At 67.2% G+C, this 17,626-nt stretch overlaps 1 protein-coding gene across 7 annotated transcripts in view; it reads right to left on the bottom strand.

Annotated features, from left to right (window-relative positions):
* The window catches only part of RXRA (retinoid X receptor alpha), a 96,525-nt gene that overhangs the window by 19,267 nt on the left and 59,632 nt on the right, over positions 1-17,626 (bottom strand). For all 7 annotated transcript variants that reach the window (XR_015243191.1, XM_086684453.1, XM_086684452.1 and 4 more), the window contains 3 exons: positions 8,942-9,207; positions 3,533-3,683; positions 3,011-3,190 (listed from right to left, as the gene is read on the bottom strand). Coding sequence is in view for 6 of the 7 variants with exons in the window: in XM_086684453.1 (XP_086540579.1) it covers positions 3,011-3,190; positions 3,533-3,683; positions 8,942-9,207 (597 nt within the window). In the remaining variant the exon portion in view is untranslated. Of the gene's footprint in view, positions 1-3,010; positions 3,191-3,532; positions 3,684-8,941; positions 9,208-17,626 lie in introns of those variants that run through there.

Here is a 17,626-nt window from a genome sequence, read left to right as displayed (position 1 = left end):
ATTGCCCAACACAGATGCTATCTGCCTGCCTGCAGCGCCCCTCATCAGCCAGCACGCGGCGGGGCAGTCCCCATCCGTGCCCACCCCGACCGCGCCCTCCCGCGCCGCACTGGGCAGCGCTGCCTGGGCCCGCGCCTGGGCCCTCGCCCGTGACAGAGGCGTGATCGAGGGCCTCACTGACGGGCCCCGCAGCCCGGGCCAGCCTAGAAGCCAACACCTCACATCCTACGTCCTACGCGCTCTCCTATGGCCCACGGTCCCGCTGCAGCAGCCTTGTCCCCAGGGCAGCAGACAGGAAAAGAGCTGTTTCAGGACCAGTTCTGGGCGGGGGAGGGGGGGGGGGGGAGGGGGGGGCTGGGGGCAGTTTCCAGCCCCCAGTCACAGGCCTCTTGGCCTGGGAGACCGTGGAGCCCCCTGTGGGGCCAGCACTAAAGCCACACTGCGGCCACTGGTCACCCCTCCCAAGGGTGAGGCTGTGGCCTGGGCCCTGCCACAGAGCTACACACGGGAAAGCATGGGTAAGAGTGCCGTCTGAGGCATGAGAGAGCTCCGGAGGAGGGTTTTTACCGCACGTTCGTGACTCATAAATCCAGTACGAGGCAAAGAGGAGGTGGGCCCTGACGGGATCAGGTATTTATCTAACGGCCCATAAATCAGGTCTCGAGGGCCGTGCGCTGCCTCGGGAATGCGCCCAAAGCACCAGATTTATCCATCAGGTGAGAGAGACAAACGGGCTGGTGCCACCCCGGACCAAGACAACGGCTGCAGACGGGATTCGGCCTGTGCTGGCCCGGAGACCCCCCAGGTGCCCACCCCTGCAGCCCGTCTCTCTCTATGAGTGAAGTCAGGGCAGAATCCCCACACCACGGGCAAAGGGGCTAGAGTGAGTGTGGAGACGGGGTCGGTGCCAGGTGAGGCCCCGCACGAAGCAGCTGTTTCTAACAGCCACTCACAAGATCCGGTCACTGTGGGCGCCAGGAGGGGGGTCAGACCAGGTCTCCCCAGCCCTGGGACCCAGCAGCATCCACTCTCTCCCAGACCTTCAGGAGGTCAGGCAGCTGGGGTCTGATGACGCTCAGGCTGAGGGGGCCTGAGAGAGAGACCCGCATTTAGCAGGCAGTCCCGGGGACCCACGGAGGGTGACTCTCTGGGGCCGGGAATGGCATCCAGGCCTTGCAGCATGCCGTATCTGCTGATGCCCTCGGCCTCTGCACACGCCATCCCTTCCGGCTAGGCACCCGGTCTACCTGACACCCTTGCGCTCTGAAGGCATCAGCCTGACATCTGCCTGCAGCTGGGTCACCGCCTCCTCTGTGTCCCCTGCCAGCACTGGGCACACCTGGGGGCCCCGCCTGGTAACGTGACAATCCCTTGCAGTGGACGCATGCCCACGGCTCGCTGCTGCGTGCCCAGTGCCCAGCATGGCGCCTGGCACCAGGAGTGCTGAGCTCGGCCAGTGAGTGGTCTCAGGCGCTGACCCGAGCTCGCTCTGTGCTGGGGTGTCCTCAAGGGAGCCCGAGCCTCCCCCCAGCCCACTGGCACCTGGCCATCTGGTCAGTGCCCTACGCCCGGGGAACACACTCATCCACCACCCACCATGCGCCTGCCCCGCCCAAGTCCCCATCCCGGGAACACAGCTGTACGGGCCACCTCTGGCCAACCCTCCCTGATTGCAAAGGGCACCCAGAGGAACCAGGGCCAGGTGCACACCTCCTCCGGCCCCCTGGATAGCGTAAAGGAACGAGGACAGCACCAGGGGCCTGGGTCCCGCCTGGCATGTGGCCTCGGACAAGCCCTGGACCCTCTGGGCTTCAGCTCCTCTGCCTGTCCGAGGAAGGGTGGGTGGGCAGACACTCCTCGAGGCCCCGGCCAGCCCCTGCAGCTCAGCGCTGGAGCTCCCAAGCCCCCCCCCCCCCCCCGGGGCCGGAAGCAGTGCCAGATGCAGGACATCCCGTCGTCCCGCTTGCCCTCGTGGCCTCGAGGAAGAAGTCCCACAGGACCACCTGGCCCGGCTGGGGCCTCAAGTTTCCTAACAAGGACGAGTAGGGTAAAACGGGAAATGAGACAAGAGCCGCAGGCACCCCAGGGGACGGTCCTAGGTGGTGAGGCACCACTGGAGACCCCACGAGGAGCTCAGAGATGCGCACCCTGACCCCAAGCAGCACTTCTCCAGCCCCGTGAGGCGCCGGCTGCGAGAGTGAGCGCAGAGGCGGACGTAACAGCGACCCAGGATGCAAGAGTCATCAAGCCTGCAGACGGGGAAACCAAAGCCCATGGACGGCTGGGGGGCCGAGCAGAGGTCGCACCGCGAGTTGGGGTCAAGGGCTCAGACCCAGGTCTGGCTGAACAACTGGACGATTTCAATGACCTCAGGTGGCCTTCCCTACCTGCCCCGACCCCCTGCCCCTAACAGACGGTTGTCAATAAAACGGGCTCCGAATCCAAGGCGGAGACGCCCTCTGAAGGAGGTCCGAGGGAGGGGGAGGCGGGGCACGGGGCACGGGGCACAGGGCACAGGGCAGGGGGGGCAGCCCGCCCCGCCCCCCCCCCCCCCATGCAGCAGGGCTCAGCGGCACCCCCGTGGTGGCTGGGGCTCCCTGCTCCACTCCGCCCCCTCATCAGCGCTGTCCCCGCCACGGCGTCCCCGACTGTCCCCTTACCAGTCGGCCGCAACACGACCTCAGGACCCTCCCTCTCCCCATCTCCCACCTGCAGCCTCGGCCCTCGCCCGGGTCCCAGAGCCCACGCCCTGGGCCACTGGCACCTGAAAAGGCTTTGATCGCGTTCCCCCGCGGGGCTGAGAGCCGCCAGCGGGCAGGATGGAGGCGGCCCCCGCTAAGCCCAGAGCCCGGTGAACAGCAGGCGCCCGGTGAAGGGCAGGCGAGCCCAGGGCCCAGGGAGAGCCACGGGGCTGGCCCCTGGAGGGAGCGAGCGCCCGGTCGGCGGCGGGGCGCGCGAGGGGCGGGGCCGTGGGAGGAGCCGCGGGGACGGCGCCGCCGGGCGGGCCTACCTTCGCGCTTCATGCCCATGGCCAGGCACTTCTGGTAGCGGCAGTACTGGCAGCGGTTGCGTTGCCGCTTGTCGATCAGACAGTCCTTGTTGTCCCGGCAGGTGTAGGTCAGGTCCTTGCGCACCGTCCGCTTGAAGAAGCCCTTGCAGCCCTCGCAGCTGTACACGCCGTAGTGCTTGCCTGCGGGGAGCGGGGCCGTGAGCGCGGCGCCCGGGCGCGTGCGGCCTCCTCCACCCCCGCGGTCGGGGTGCAGGGGCGCGAGGCCGGGCCGGCCCCCTTCGCCATGGCCCCCCCCCCCCCCCCCCGGGACAGGCCCCGCCCACCGCCGTCCCCCCTGTGGCCTCCCCCGCTCGCGATCGCTGTGGTGCGAAAACACCAGAAGGTCGGGCGCGTAAGGCCTGAGGAGCTCCAAGCAGCCCCCTCCTGGGCCCGGCCGGCCGCCCACCTCCCCGCACCAATGCGCCCTGCCCAGGGGGGCGGTGGGGGCAGTCCTGCAGTCCCGCTGCAACCACGACAGCCTACCTGAGGAGCGGTCCCCGCAGATGGCACAGATGTGCTTGGTGAAGGACGCCATGTTCCCTGAGGGGTGGGCCGGGACTTTGAGGACACCATTGAGGCCCAGCGGGGGCTTGATGTCCTCGCTGCTGCTGACGGGGTTCATGGGCGAGCTGAGCTGAGGAGGGAAAACCGGGGGCGTCCAGGGGGGCACGTGCCAGCATCCCCCCCACCAGCCCTACCGTAGGAAGGCGCCAATGAACCCCGCCCCCACCTTGCAGAGAGGAAACCGAGGCTCAGAGAGGGGCGATGCCAGCCACAGGCCACACAGCACAGGAGCGGCAGGGCCCAGCCCCGCTGAGCCCTGCTCTGCCCTCAGGGACCCCCCCCCATGGCCTCAGAGGAGGATCCCCCAGGGCCCTGCTTACACCCCCTGACTCTCACCCACCTCCCATCACTGAGTGAGCCCTGGACAGGGCAGCGTGAGCTCGTGCCCCTCCCCTGCGAGGAAGGCACTTTGTTTTGGGGACCCCCAACCCGCAGCTGGGCGCCGAGGCCTGGTCACAGCAAGGAAAGGGAGCTGGGGTCCACCTCGGCAGCACACCGCGGGGTGGTGGCGGGGGGGAAGCTCGGATCACGTGACCCAAGGAGAGCAGGACAGACAGTGCCCCGCCCCACGCGGCGGCTGACAGCCCGATGCTGCCCAGGAGGAAGCGTGGGAACCTCACCGTCACCCTGGCAACAGCTGCCGCTGCAATGACACAGCAATTTTGGTTCCGCTGCATCCACCCCAGCTCTCCCGGCAGCGCTAGGGCCCAGGGGTGCTTCCTGCTGCGCCCACGGGCTGGCCTGTCTCCACTGGCGCCAGGACCCCCGCCCGGCGGCCCCCGGCCCCCCACTTCTGCAAACCCCTGACAAAGGCGGAAACCGGGCAGTGTGCGCGTCTCTGGGGAAGGACAGCAGGCGCCTGGCTGCCCCCGGGTAGCCCCGGGCCCCTCCTGCCAGCGGGAACCTCACCTCCTTCCTTCCCCACGGCCCCCGACCTCCACCGCTTTCTCACGGGGCAGCGAGAACTTGGTGCTCCGAGCACACAAAGCAGAAGGCCCCCAATGCCTGTTTCCACCCTGGCCTGGGAGGCTGGGAGGGTCCTTCCAGCCCCCGTGGCTCTGGGCCCCTCCCCCGCCCGGGGCCCTGTGACTCTGAGTGCACTGACCACCCCCCCCACCCCCCACCCGGGATTCCGGGGGGCTCCTGAGAAACCCCTGGGGGCCATCACGTGAGAGGGCGCCACGGACCAGAGCGGCCTGTCCAGTGGCACCAGGGCACTCTCTGCGCACCGTCCCCAGGCCTGGGAGCGTTTCCCACAGGAAAGGGGACAGAGAAGGGGCCGTTTGCGCAGGGCTCCTGTGCCCAGGTGCGCCAGACACGTTTGCCTCTGCCATGTGGAAAATCCTCCGTCCCTTCCCAGATACGGATGTGGAGGCTCAGGAGGTCAGGGGCCCGGCAGGCAGGCCTCTGGGTAGCAGGCGGTGGGCACCAAGGCAATGCCCGCATGCTGCAGGGGGAACAGGCCCAGAGCCACTCGGGGACCCCACCCGTCACACACCGTTCCCTAAGTGCCCAGCGACACAGGCCACACAGCCCCGCGCAGCCCTGCAGAGCTCGCTGGCTCGGTGGGGACGGGGCGGCTTATGGCAGGGCCCCCGGATTATGCCCTCTTCCATCCACTGTGCGACTTTGGGGAAATCATTCAATCATTCTGAGGTTCGTCGAGGGCCAAGCTGAGGGCCGCCGTCAGGAAAACTGAGCCGACACAGGGGCAGCTTGCTGCACACACTCGGCCTCCAGGAGACGTCGCGGGCTGGGTCCCAGGGGGAGGGGCCGCTGAGCCGTTCGGGAAGGGCACAGCATGGGTGCAGAGGGGGCCGACGGGGAGGAGTCACTGAGGACATGGGAGCAGGAGGCCTGCCCCCGCTGCAGCCTTCCCCACGCTGTGGGAGCCCGGCCAGGACCCCACGTTGCTGGATCCACTCGAGGGCACCAGGGAGAGGAACCTGGGCATTTCCTCTTTCATGTTTGCCCACACCGTGCTGGGTGGGTGGCAGGCCACCTGCCCTGTCCCCCGTGTACATGCAGGCCCTAAGAACTGGTGACTGCCCTAGGTAAACTGAGGCAGGGCCACTGCAGTGAGGAAGGCTGGGCGGGCCCCACGTGGGAAGGAGCTCCAGGCGGGAAGGACAGTCGGTGCCGTGGCTGTCGGCCATGTGCCGGGGGCATCCCTGCCCTCCCGGCCTCAGGCTTCCCAGGGGCACAGCAGTCAACCCAGAAGCCTCTGGGAGCCCTAGGAGACCCTGCACACGTGGAGAGACGAGGCTGGCTGCAGCCCCCACTCACCACAGGCCTGGGGCCATCCACATCGATCCTTTGCCTCAACTAGTAAACGGTGCCCATAAGGCCACCAGGGCCAGGCTGTGCGGGGTCAGGGGTCACACTTCGCCCTTCCCAGCTCCAAGCTGATGCGCCTTGGGCTGGCTCCCCCATTCTTTGAGGAGCTGTGCCCCCTCCCCCCTGCACCCCATCCACGGTGCCAACAGCCCCTGGCTAGGGCCTGGAGGCCGTGTGGTGTGGCCAGGGCGGGGCCCAGTCCTATTTCCCCTTTCATATCCTTGGCATTTTTTTCAGTTCCCACTGGAGCCTACAGGACTCGCTGAAACAACGAGCAGCCTCATCAGGGCCCCGCCAGGGTCTCCTGCCGCCTCTGGAGGCTCCTCTCTTCTGCACCCACCACGCTCTTCCTCCTGAGCCAACAGCAGGCTTTCCCCCCCATCCGCGGCCAGAACTGGGGGTGGAGGCTCAGGCCTGCCGCTGCGGGACCAGGCCCTTGGCCTCGCCTGCCTCACAGGACCCGCAAGGCAGGGGCAAACCGTGGGGACGCCCTGTCCTCGGAGGCCTCACGGCCACAGGACTGCCGACAAAGAGCAGGCAGTGGCAGCCGGCCCACTGGCCTGAGCAGATCCCCCACCAGGGAAGGTCTGCTGGGCTGGCGAGGGCTACATGCTGTGGTGCCCACGGCAGGCCCGGCGGGGCCAGAGGGCTCTGGGGCGCGGTGGGGGTGCTCCCGGGCCCTGTGCTCAGCCCCCAGACCAGGAAAGAGGCACAGGGCAGCCCGGGGGCCGGCGCCTGGGATCTGGACCCCCAGGCACCCGCTTCTGGGCAGGGAGGGCGAAGCGAGGCAGACCGGGGGCGCTGGCGGGCCTTGTGGGCTGCGTGGACTCAAGCAGGCAGCCCTCGGCAGGGCGTGAGCCCTTCTCCGGCAGCAGGAATCGGAGAACCTCGCCGGTTCCGCCAACCGTGACTTCGCGGTTGTGGTTTTGGGGCAGAGGGTGGGGCATGCCCCCCTTTGAACTCCACCCACACTCTTTGTGAATATGGGGAACCCCAGGTTTCCAGGATGAGCTGCTGAAGCCCAGAAGCTCCACTCACTCCGAGAAGGCGCTACCGGGAAACCGAGGCCTCGCCAGGACGGGCAGCCACGGGGGAGGCCGAGTGCGCGGCTCAGACCGTGGCAAAACTCACTGTGGCGCGATTGACTGATGGACAGAGGGACACGTGGGACGGGTGGCCACAGGACAGCAGTGACCATCTGGGGCACAGCGGGCTTGCTCCCCACACCCTCTCCCAGGCCTGAGTCTTGCCCCGATCCCCTCATCAGCCTCAAGGGGCCTGGGGCCCCTCACTCACACGCGACCTGGGTTCAACCAGCACCGCCAAGCGCCAGGAACCTGGCTGGGTGCTGAGCATAAGAGAGAACAGGACAGATGTGGTCCCCCAAACCCCTCGCTCCCCAGTACTACCCCGCCCTCGCTCCCAGATGGGCAAACAGTGCCAAGCGGCAGGTGACCCCAAGGTCTGGGGGACACCACTGCCACGCCCAGGCTCCTGCTGTACACGAGCCCTCAGGGTGTCCAGGGCAGGTGGTAGGCCTACGACCAGCAAGGAGCCTCATGGGGCTGAGGGCCAGCAGGTGCCTGCCTCTGTCGCGGTCCCCAGGGGGGCAGGTGCACACTCGGTCTTCATCTGCCCCCTGGCTCGCTGTGCAGCCAGCAAGAGTGGGGGTGGGGCGGCTGTGCTAAAAATAACCTGGCCAGGCCCGGCAAAGCAGCCGAGCCTCCCTCAGGCCAGCACCTCAGGCCTCCTGCCTGCTCCGGGGACCAGGTGACCCGAGCGGAGCATGGGAGCTCTGCACTGACGCCTGAGACCCCAGCTCTTTTGCTCCCGTCCCCCAGACACAAGAGGTTGACAAGGTCACTCTGGAAAAGCCAGCAAGATTCTCCCCCCAAGGCCAGCTCTAGAGGGAGGCCCAGCGAGAGGGGCAGTGGGCTGGCTCCAGCTCGGTGGTACCCCGGGGCCAGCAGCAAAGGGGACTGCCCCGCAGGCAGGGGCTTGGGAGCCCATAGGATGTGGCTGTCACGAGGGCATGTGTGGCTCTGGGCAGGGAAGCCTGCGCCCAAGTCTCTCCCCAGGAGGCTGTCCTGAGGCTCCGTGGAGATGTGCCCCAAGGCTCTCCACCACGGGGCTGTCATCTCGGCCGAACCCAGCCTTGGACTCGGACCTATTTCAAGAAGGACGGCTCGAGCCCCAGAGAGAGGGAGGTCCCGCTGGGATTCAGGCAGGCCCCCTGGCCACCCAGCAAGAAACCCAGCAGGAAACGCACGGAGCTGGGAGAGAGGACACCCCGCTGGGCCCCGGGGACCCGTCACCACCCAGGGATCTCCAGAAGAGCTCTGGACAGCTCTGCAGGGGTTTGGACGACAGGTGCCCAGGGGAGGGTGGACTGGGCCCCCACGGTCCCCACGGCAAGAACCAGACCGAGCCAGGCCCTGCCAGGCACCACTTCCTTCCTGATTCAGAGACAACCCTGAAAGCCAGACTATTCCAAACCCACGCCCGTGGAAAATCCCACCGAGCCCTGACAGATGAGCTGAGGCCACCGTGGGGCCTGGGGCCCGGCCTGAGGAGGGCACATCGGCACAGAGCCTGGACACGCCACCCCGGGCTCTGGGCCCGGGGCGCCGGAACCACCTGGTGTGGGCATGCGCGTCGGCCAGGAGGGAAGGGCCGAGAAGGGACAGGGGCTCAGGGGGGTGGGTGGCTGTGAATGCTGAGGAAGGCGGCACCCCGCCCTACAGAGCTCCGAGTCAGGGGAGCAAGGGAGCCCCCCACGGGGTGGGGGGAGGGGGGGGCACACTGGAGTAAACGACCAGCAGCGGGGAGGCCGGCTGATGACCTCGGAGAGTCGAGGGCCGGGGAGTCAGCCAGACCCGGGCTCAAACTCAGGCCGAAGCCATCGCTCGCTCTGAGGCTCGACTTCCCAGACATAAAGTGGGGAGAGGACCCCCCGAGGGTCCGCAGGACGGGACCCGCCTCTGCACTTACCTGGGGGCTGCTGGTGCCGAAGCCCAGGGTGGGCGTGGTGGGCACTGACATGGAGTGGGGGCCCATGGGGGAGCTGATGACCGAGAATGGTGGGCCCATGCCGTTGATGGGGGGGCTCAGGGTGCTGATGGGCGAGTGCAGCTGGCCGGGGGAGCCGAGCGAGGAGCCGATGCCGGGCCCGAGAGAGGGGTGCAGTGAGGGGGCGGCCATGGAGCCACGCCCCGTGGGGGAGTTGAGGGAAGAGGAGTTCACCTGGGTGGAGAAATCTGCAAGACAAGAACCCAGAGGCGGGCGGTCAGGAACCCACACGGCCCCGGCCTGCTCCCCGCAGGGCGCAGAGACCGCGGCGAGGCCGGGCCCCAGCGCCCCTATGGCTATCGTAACGGCTCGGGCCGCAAATTCCCCCCAACACGAGGTCCGGCCGGGCCAGGGCGCCGGAAGCTCCCCTTCCGAGGTGGCCCCGGTGCTGGGGCTCAGGCTGGGCCAGCGGGGGGGGGGGGCAGACGCCGGACAGGCAGGGAGACGGGAAGGCTGCCTGTCCGCCTGGGATGCCTGGTCACCACGAGCTGCCAGTCCCCTTGCCCATATGCTCAAGGGGCTGAGGTAAAGGTGTGGGAACAACAGCACAAAGGACGAGACCAACGCCTCAGGGTGCCCACGCCGTGGCAGAAACCAGTCCGTGTCCTCGGTGCAGATTAATGCAAGGGAGGAGGTGGGAGGCCTGCGGCAGGCGCTATTATCACCCCATTTTACAGACGGCACATCCAGGCCTGTGTTCTCACAGTGCCCAGGGCACGGCGGCTCTGGCACCAGGAGGCGCCCCAGCAGCCGTGGCCCTCTGACCCACGAACCCCAGATAGATGCGCACTTCCTGTGTGCCCCAAATCCGCGCGCTCCGGAGAGGGCCGGTGCTCAGAGCGAGCAGCCCACAGAGGCTGTGGGGAGGGGCCGGGACCTCCCACACACAGACTTTCGTCTCAGGGATTTCAAAGCCCGGCAAGCGCTAATTAGGCCTCCGCACCCCAGCCTGGGGGCTCAGCAGGAAGAAACCTCCCCGGAGGGAGGCTCTCAGGTGGCGAATGCGCTGCCCACAGGGCCGAACACTCCAGCATTCCATCCAGCATTCCATCAGGAACCGGCGGAGCCCGAGGGCGGCAGAGGCCAGTGGACTCCACCACCCCCCCCAACCCTGGGCAAGTGGGGCCCCTCTGGGCCTCAGCCTTCCCGTCGGCAAAATGTTCCCTCGGCCCTTCTCGCTCCAGCCCGCGGTGACCACAGGTGCTTCCGCCAGGTCGAGCGGGACCACAGACACGACGGCGTGGCCTCTGTCCACATGCACCCCAGGTCAGGGGGCTGCACCCCTCGACGGCCCCGTGGAAAACCCGCCTCCGCCAACCTTGCAGTGGCCGTGTCCTGAATGCTCCCTGTGCAAACGGTCTCGGGGCGGGGCGGGGCGGGGCACGCACCGTCACACTTCAGGACAAAGCTGCCAACCGGCAGAGTCGGAGCCTGGCACTCTTGACTCCAGCCGAGACCCTCACGCAGGGATTTATGAACCTGTCCCTGGAGACGCTGGGGGGAGGGGGGGACCAGCCCGAAGGGCGCGGTGGGCGGCTCCGGCAGGAACACAGCAGGCTCTGCCACTCTGTCAGAAGCCCTCCTCTGCGAGCCTATACCTGCCCCCATCGCGCAGCCCCCTGCCCGCTGGGCACTTCCCGCTCCGTGGAACCAGAGTCCCACAGTGGAGTCGGGGGTGGACGAGCCCGCCTGCCGCTGCTCGCCGTCCAACTCCACTAGTGGGCAGCTTCGTCCGATCCGTCTGAAATCCCAGCCGTTCACAAAAGCGGGGATCAACCGCTTTGCTGAACTCGAAAACCCAAACTGAAGCATTCCAGAGCCGGATGGTAGCAGCACCTGCTGGCAAGGATGGGTACTGCAGATCGGCCCTACTAGTCCTTAAGGGCCCCAGGTCCGCACCCCGGGAACTCCCGCGGGAAGCCTGCGGTGCTGGGGGGGGGGGGGGGGGCAGGGCTGACGAGGAGGACAGGCAGGGAGAGGCCAGGCGGTCGAGCACAGCAGACGCAGGCCCAGCTGCAGATCTTGGATCTCACGGAGCTCCCACGTCCCTGCCTACCCACTTGTGACAGCCGAGGATATCGAGGCACAGAGAAGGCAGCGGACCCGCCCAAAGACAGGAGCCCAGAAACCCGCAGCTGCCCCTGCACCGGGCGAGCAGGTGCCCACTGTGGCCCGCCTCTCCGGCCTGCAGTCGGCTTCACCCCTGCCCGAGGCTCAGCTTCCCCCTCCGCACGCCTGCTCCACAGGAGGTGGCCACGGCCACGGCCTGGACCAGGGCTGTCCCCTCCACGCGGTCTAGAGAAGCACCTGTCCGACTTCTGGGTGGAAGGAACAGGAGAGCAAGACGGACCCTGCAAAATGGGCTTGGCGGATGCCTCCCAGGACAGCACAGAGAGAGAGGCAACGCAGCCAGGGGCGTCTGGGGCTCCCCGCCTCAGGACGGCGTCCCTGGGGGAGCCGCCCACCTTCCTTCCCACAAGTGGGAAGGAGACCGTGATTCCAGGGCCGAGCAAGAGAAGCCACTCCTAGATTCCACCCCCCCTGCCAGGTACTCCTGGGGGCCCTTGGGCCCTGATCAGAGCAGGGCCCGCAGGGCTTCTCCGCGGCTGTTCTCCACCAGGGGCCGGGTGCAGCCGTAGCCACAGCCACTGGGAGGGGCCTCTGCCGCCACCAAGGCTCACAGCTGCAGGGGCCGGTGCCCCCCGAGCTGCTGGTTGTTTGTTTGTTTGCTGCTCCCCCCCAGGAAAGGGAGGGAGAGGCAGGAGAAAGCTTGGCCGGAAGGGGGGAGGGCGGCAGGGAGGGAGGCCGGGAGGGAGGAGGCCTGTTTGACTGCCAGCTGCCAGCCTGCACCCCAAAGCTCCCCAGCCCCCCAAGGCATTGCCTGCACCCAGCCCGAGTCTGCGAACCAGGAGGAGGGGAGCCCATGGGGGAAGGAGCACCCCCCTCGAGCCTCTGCAGCAGGCACCCTGCCCACCCGGCCCGAGGCTGCGTGCTCAGTGTCCAGCAATCGCTCCACCCTGCTGTGAGCCCCTGGGGCTGCTGGGTCCCAGGACCCCACCCCCACCCCAGCCCGCCTCCTCAGGACCCCTGCTGCTCCCAGGCCCCCACTCTGGGTGCTTCCTGTTTGCACAGAACCTCCACAGAAGACACCTTCCCGGAGCCTGGGTGACAATGGGCTGGGTGTGTTTTCTGGAGTCTTCTGGAGAGAGACACTCTGGCCAGGAAGGGGAACATTAGAAAGAAAAGGCAAAAAAATGCCCAAACATCCTCAGCTCGCAGAGGCCCTGCCCACCCCCCTCCACGTGGGTGCAGGCCCCACCGCTGCCATCCGCCCCTACCCGCTGATAAGCGGAGGCGGAGATAAGGCCTTATTCTTTAAAAGTCATACTTTGGACTTGCTGGGGCCTTGTCACTGGCTGATCGCCACACACTTATCTGATCCTCGCTCAGTGGGGCTGGGGGGGGGGGGGGGGGCGGGGCTGCAGGACATCAAGCTCAGACACGGGGGAGCCAGCTGACACCCGGCCCTCCCTGCCCAGGGGGGCGCAGAGGGGCGTGTGGGGAGGGGTGGCGCCCAAACGCCGAGCCTCACACCCTCAGCACCCCCGCACCTCACACCCCTTCCACCGCTCCCCACCGCCATGCCCTCTTTGGGACGATGAGGCATCAGTGGGACTCGGGAGCTCATAGGGACCTCCAGGAGACAGGCCTCTGTCCAAACGGACAGGAGGCCCAGCAGCCCCCACACAGGCAAAGAGACCTGGATGGGCTGCCAGATTCAGTCCAGGAAGGCTGCACAGAAGAGGTGGTGGACGGATCTCTCCTCTAGCACAAAACATACTTGAGGCCACAAAACTGCATCTCACACACAAATACTTGGAGGGCAGCCTCAGAGCCACGGGCAGAGGTGGGAAGCCCTGGGCTCTCAGCCCCAGAGCAGGCGCCCAGAACCTCCCTGAGCCCCAGAGCCTGGGGGTTAAGAGCTACGCTTGATAAAGTTTGAAGCCGAGAACGGTCTCCTGGGGACCGACAACGGCAGGGGCCGCTTCTTCGGGCGGTGGGCTCTCGGTCGCGGCTGCTTACAAGCGGAAACCACTGCCACCACTCAGGAACAGGTGGCCCGAGGTCCCTTGGAGAGAGGGAAGAGACATCTCCGCTCTCCAAAATTCCACAGCCGCATGGGGTCCCACCAGGACCCCCCCCCCCCCCGCCCTTGGGACCCTACGGCAGGAAGCCGGGGAAGCCCCACCGCCTCCTTTCCGGTGGCTGCATGGCAGGAGGGAGGCGGGGAGGAGGCAGGAAATGCCAGCCTCACCGCGGTGGGGTGGGGGCGCGCCCCGGGGGCTCCAACTCCCCCAGACAGCCAGGGAACCCCTGACTCTTAGAAAGGGGAGCTGGGGCTCCTCCAAGGCCCTTCTTGGCAGGACCGATCGGGGCAGGGTCCAAGCAGGCCACGGGCTGGGGCCGCGTGTCCAGTGGGAAGGAGGAGGACACCGGGCGGGCCACGCAGGAAGCAGAGTGGGGAGGGAGGGACAGGAGGTCCAAGTGAGGGAGCCCGGGGAGGGGTCCCACCTCGGGGAGGGGCAAGAAGGCCGGTGTGGGGGCGGGAGCGAAGATGCCCAGGAGGGAGAGGGGCACAAACGTAGGGGAAGAACGTTGTAAGAACAAGAACAGTTCTGAGCACAAGCTCCCCCCACCCCTGCAACGCTGAGCCCCTGCCCGGGGACCCCCCCCCCCCCGGAACCGAAACCCCACATCGAGGAGCTGGCAGGCCCTCAGGAGCGTCCCGAGACACCCACCTACAGCCCCCAGCTTCCGGAGGACTGCTTCCCCGAGGCCGCCAGGGGAGGGAGAAGTGGCGGCCTGGTGGGGACGCGGTGAGGACCGCGGCGCGTCTGGGTCTGGGGGAAGCTGCGAGTGGCTGGAACACAAGGAGGGGGAGAGGGGAAGCTCCCGCTGGCCCCACGGGGCGAGGGGCCTCCAGGAGCTGGGGCCGGCTGGGCAGATGGCCCCTGACATGCGGAGGCTCCAGCCGCAGGGAGAGCCGACCGCTGCCGGGACTCAGGGCCCCTGGCCTGTTTCCCCTTCTGCCAATAGAGTGCACCCAAGGCAGCAGATACTGTGGTGGCCCCTGTGCCCCGTCCGTGCCTGCTTCCCACCCTGCAGAGGGTGGGCTAGGACCCAGGGGCCTGTCACCTCCGGCCCCCGGGGAGCATGGCCCACCCACGACCTCCTGGCCCAGTGTCAGCTTACGGCTCAGGTGGCTCAGGCTGAAATTTCAGCTCCTCTGGGGTCACTCTGCCCTCTCCCAAACCAGTAGTCCCAGCCCCAAGTCTCAGCCCCTGCTAAGGAGGACACAGGTGAGCTGGGCCTTTACAGAGGTGAGGAGAAACCCCAGCCTGCCTCTGTCCTGCCCCAAGCCCGGGGCCTCGAGCATGAGGGTCTCTGTCCTGCCCCAAGCCCAGCGGCCTCGAGCAGGGTGGCGAATGTGCCAGGCAGGAAGCTTCGGGGGGCCTCGCTCTGCCGGGCTCAGCGAGCACACGGACCCAAGGGGGCCAGAACGTGGACCTGCCCAGCTCTACACAGGGTCCGGGGTGGCCCAGATCCACCCAGACCCCAGAGAAGAGAGGGAGGGAGAGGACGGGGACAGCAAGCCAAGACGTGCATTCCTTCACCCTGCCCCCACGTGCCCACAGGAAACGGCTCTAAGGGTTTTGGTCCCTGGGCACCCAACAGGGACTTCACCCCCATGGGTCCCATGGAGACCACCGGCTGGCCTCTCCAAAGTCCTATTTCCTGGCATGGCCCCACCCCGCCCTCTGCAACAGACAGGGATGCCTGGGGGCCCGGGAGGGGAGGGGCGGAGAGGGGGCAGGCAGGGTGGACACCGAAGGCCAAGGGACGGACATCATGACCCTGCCAGCCCCAAGGCCTTGTGTTGGCCCCAGAATGAGCAGCCACCACGGACCTGATAGGCAGAGGCTCTGCCCGAGACTCGGAAAGAGTCAGGGGCTCCCCCGAGAGCCTCAGGTGTCCTCCCCTCAGAGTGACGCCGGGTGGGCTGGGCCAGGTCAGGGCCCTGGGGCCCAGCTGAGCACGAGACCTCAAGAACTCAGAGACGCCAAACCTGTCTTTAAGGCCCCTGACCCCCACCCACCTCACGCAAACCGGGGGCTCGGCTCCTTTCCCCACCCCGGAAGCAGCCACGCAGCTGGGCTCTCCTTCCTCGAACTCATGCCCTGGCCCCCAGGATGTGATCAGGGGCTAAGAGTAGGAGTGTGGGGCGCACGGAAAAGCGAGGGGCTGCGAATCAAAGCCCCTCACGGGAGGGTGTATGACACAAAGCATGACTGCTCACACGTCTGGACCCCCAGGGGAAACAGACACAAAGGCCAAGAGTAGGACTGCAACCCCGATCTGTAGGGCCCCAGTCAGGCCGCTCTCCCGAGGAACTCCCTGGCATCCCAGGGTGTGAGAACAAGAAACAGTAACGCAGGCGCTGGGACCTCTGGTGGGTCCCAATGAGGAGGACACCAACCGAAAGCCCTCAGCCCTGACCAACTTCAGACTCCCAGGGTAGATGGAACACTCCTTGCAACGCGCCTCATGGAGAAAGACCCCAGAAAGGCCCAAAGGGTCTAACGGGGGAAACCACTCTCTGTAACAAAGCCCAGGGTAACACAACGTCTGTGCTGATATCCACTGAGCACTCGATGACAGATACGTCTATACCATCACCATCAACGTCACCACCATCACCACCATCACCATCAACGTCACCACCATCACCGTCATCACCATCAACCTCACCACCTAAGCAAACCCCTGTCCTGCCCCCACGGGCACGCATGAAAGCCTAAAGCCCAGAGAGACTGATGCTAAGTGGGTTTTGCCGCAAGCAGCGAAAGGGATGGGGTTTCGGGGTTCTGCTGGCCAGACTGAGCAGGCCAGGGCTGGTGAGGGGCAGGGGAAGAAGAGTGGCGTGGCCGCCCTCGCCCAGCCACCTCGTACGGAAGGGGCATCGCAGCTGGGCCCGGGGGGCAGCAGGTGTGGCTGGAGTCCAGCCACCGTGGAGGAAGTGAGCAGCACGGCCGGGAGGCAGGGGGTGGCCAGGAGGGGCTCCCCGCGAGCAGCCAGCCAGCGCCCGGGCCCGGGAGGTGCTGGAGAAAGAGCTGAGGACAGCACCAGTGCCCCGGGGCACTCCCACCGGGGTCTCTGCCAGGGGCTGCCCGCCGGGGCCACACCAGGCCCAGCCACAGAGTCAACCAAATGCACCTGCACCCCTTCCCCTCATTCTGTCAGCAGGGGGTGTCATCACCACCCCCCCCCCAGGCTGGCAGTGCTCTGATGGGAGGCCCGCGGCGAGCACTATCTGGGGTACCTGAGGACGAGCTGCACACCCAACCTAGGGAGGCACCGCTCAGACCACCACGGAGCAGAGAGGGCGGGGAGTCCTGGAGCGGCACACGGCCCGAAGTCTTCGCAGCTTAGGGACACACGACGCCAGGAGCACAGCGGGGCCGCGCTCCCGCCGGAGCCCTGCCTGTCTGGCCCAGTCCCGTCCTCGCCCGGCCGCCCTTGTGTGCCCGGGTGCAATGGGGAGAAGGCCCCACGGGCCGCTCACAGCTTCAAGGTAGCAGGTACCAGGACCTGTTGCACAGACAGCCCCAAACGCGGCTCAGGAAACGCCAACTCCCCACCTTCCCTTCCTTCTTCCCCGTGACTCCAGAGCCTCCTAGGACTCAGGGCAGGGCCAGTGTTTCCAGAAGCCACGTGACCACGGGCGATGGGCAGGGGGGCGCTGAGCACCAGCAGACACGTGGTCTGCAGAGGCCTAGGGACTCGGAGGCGCAGTGGTCAGGACCGGCGGCGTCAGGTCAGTGGCTGTGGGACGGAAGTCCCATCCCGAGGGCTCGGGCAGCCTCCTGTCCCCAGTGCCGTTCCTCCATCCATCCATCCATCCATCCATCCATCCATCCATTCATCCAACAGGCAGAAACCTCAAAGATGCCCGGCCCCCGAGTGCGAGCCACACAGCCACCACCTAGGGCCCCCAAATCTTGAGGGGCTCCAAGGCATCTGATCTCACCAAGAGGTGCCCACATCCCTCCACCCCAGAGACAGTCGAGGGGGCAACAAGGCTGCCGGTGGCCTCGCCGATGGGGCTACCCACCAGCCCAGCGACCCCGGCCAGCACAGCAGGGGAAGCCAGGAGAGGGCCCCAATCATCAGTGCAATGCTCCCAGAAAGATGCCAAGGAGCCCCGGACAGTCCACCGAGCTGGTTTCCAGCCCTGTGGCCAGAGACCCCCAGCAGGCTGGCCGGGCCCGCGTCCCCGGGCACAGCAGGCAGACCTCCCCACGCTGCGGCCAGACATCCAGGCCACGGCCCCGCTTGGCAGTCTAACACACGCTGCCTGCTGGACGGCCTGCCAGACGGGCCAAGAAGCAGCAGCCGTGGACGCCCCCAGACCTGCTGGAATGCCGGGGGAGGAGGCGCAGGGACAGAAACGGGGGGGGGGGGGGGACAAGAGGAATGCGGAGGAACCGGCAGCCTGCCCTGATGAGCCTGCAGCCGGCACCCCGGCTGCTGCAAATCAGAGATCCC

The sequence above is a fragment of the Puma concolor genome, chromosome D4, assembly GCF_028749965.1.
Source record: "Puma concolor isolate L17-30 chromosome D4, mPumCon1.1.hap2, whole genome shotgun sequence".
In the NCBI taxonomy this organism is placed as follows: domain Eukaryota; kingdom Metazoa; phylum Chordata; class Mammalia; order Carnivora; family Felidae; genus Puma; species Puma concolor.
This window is presented reverse-complemented; position numbering and strand designations above follow the sequence as displayed.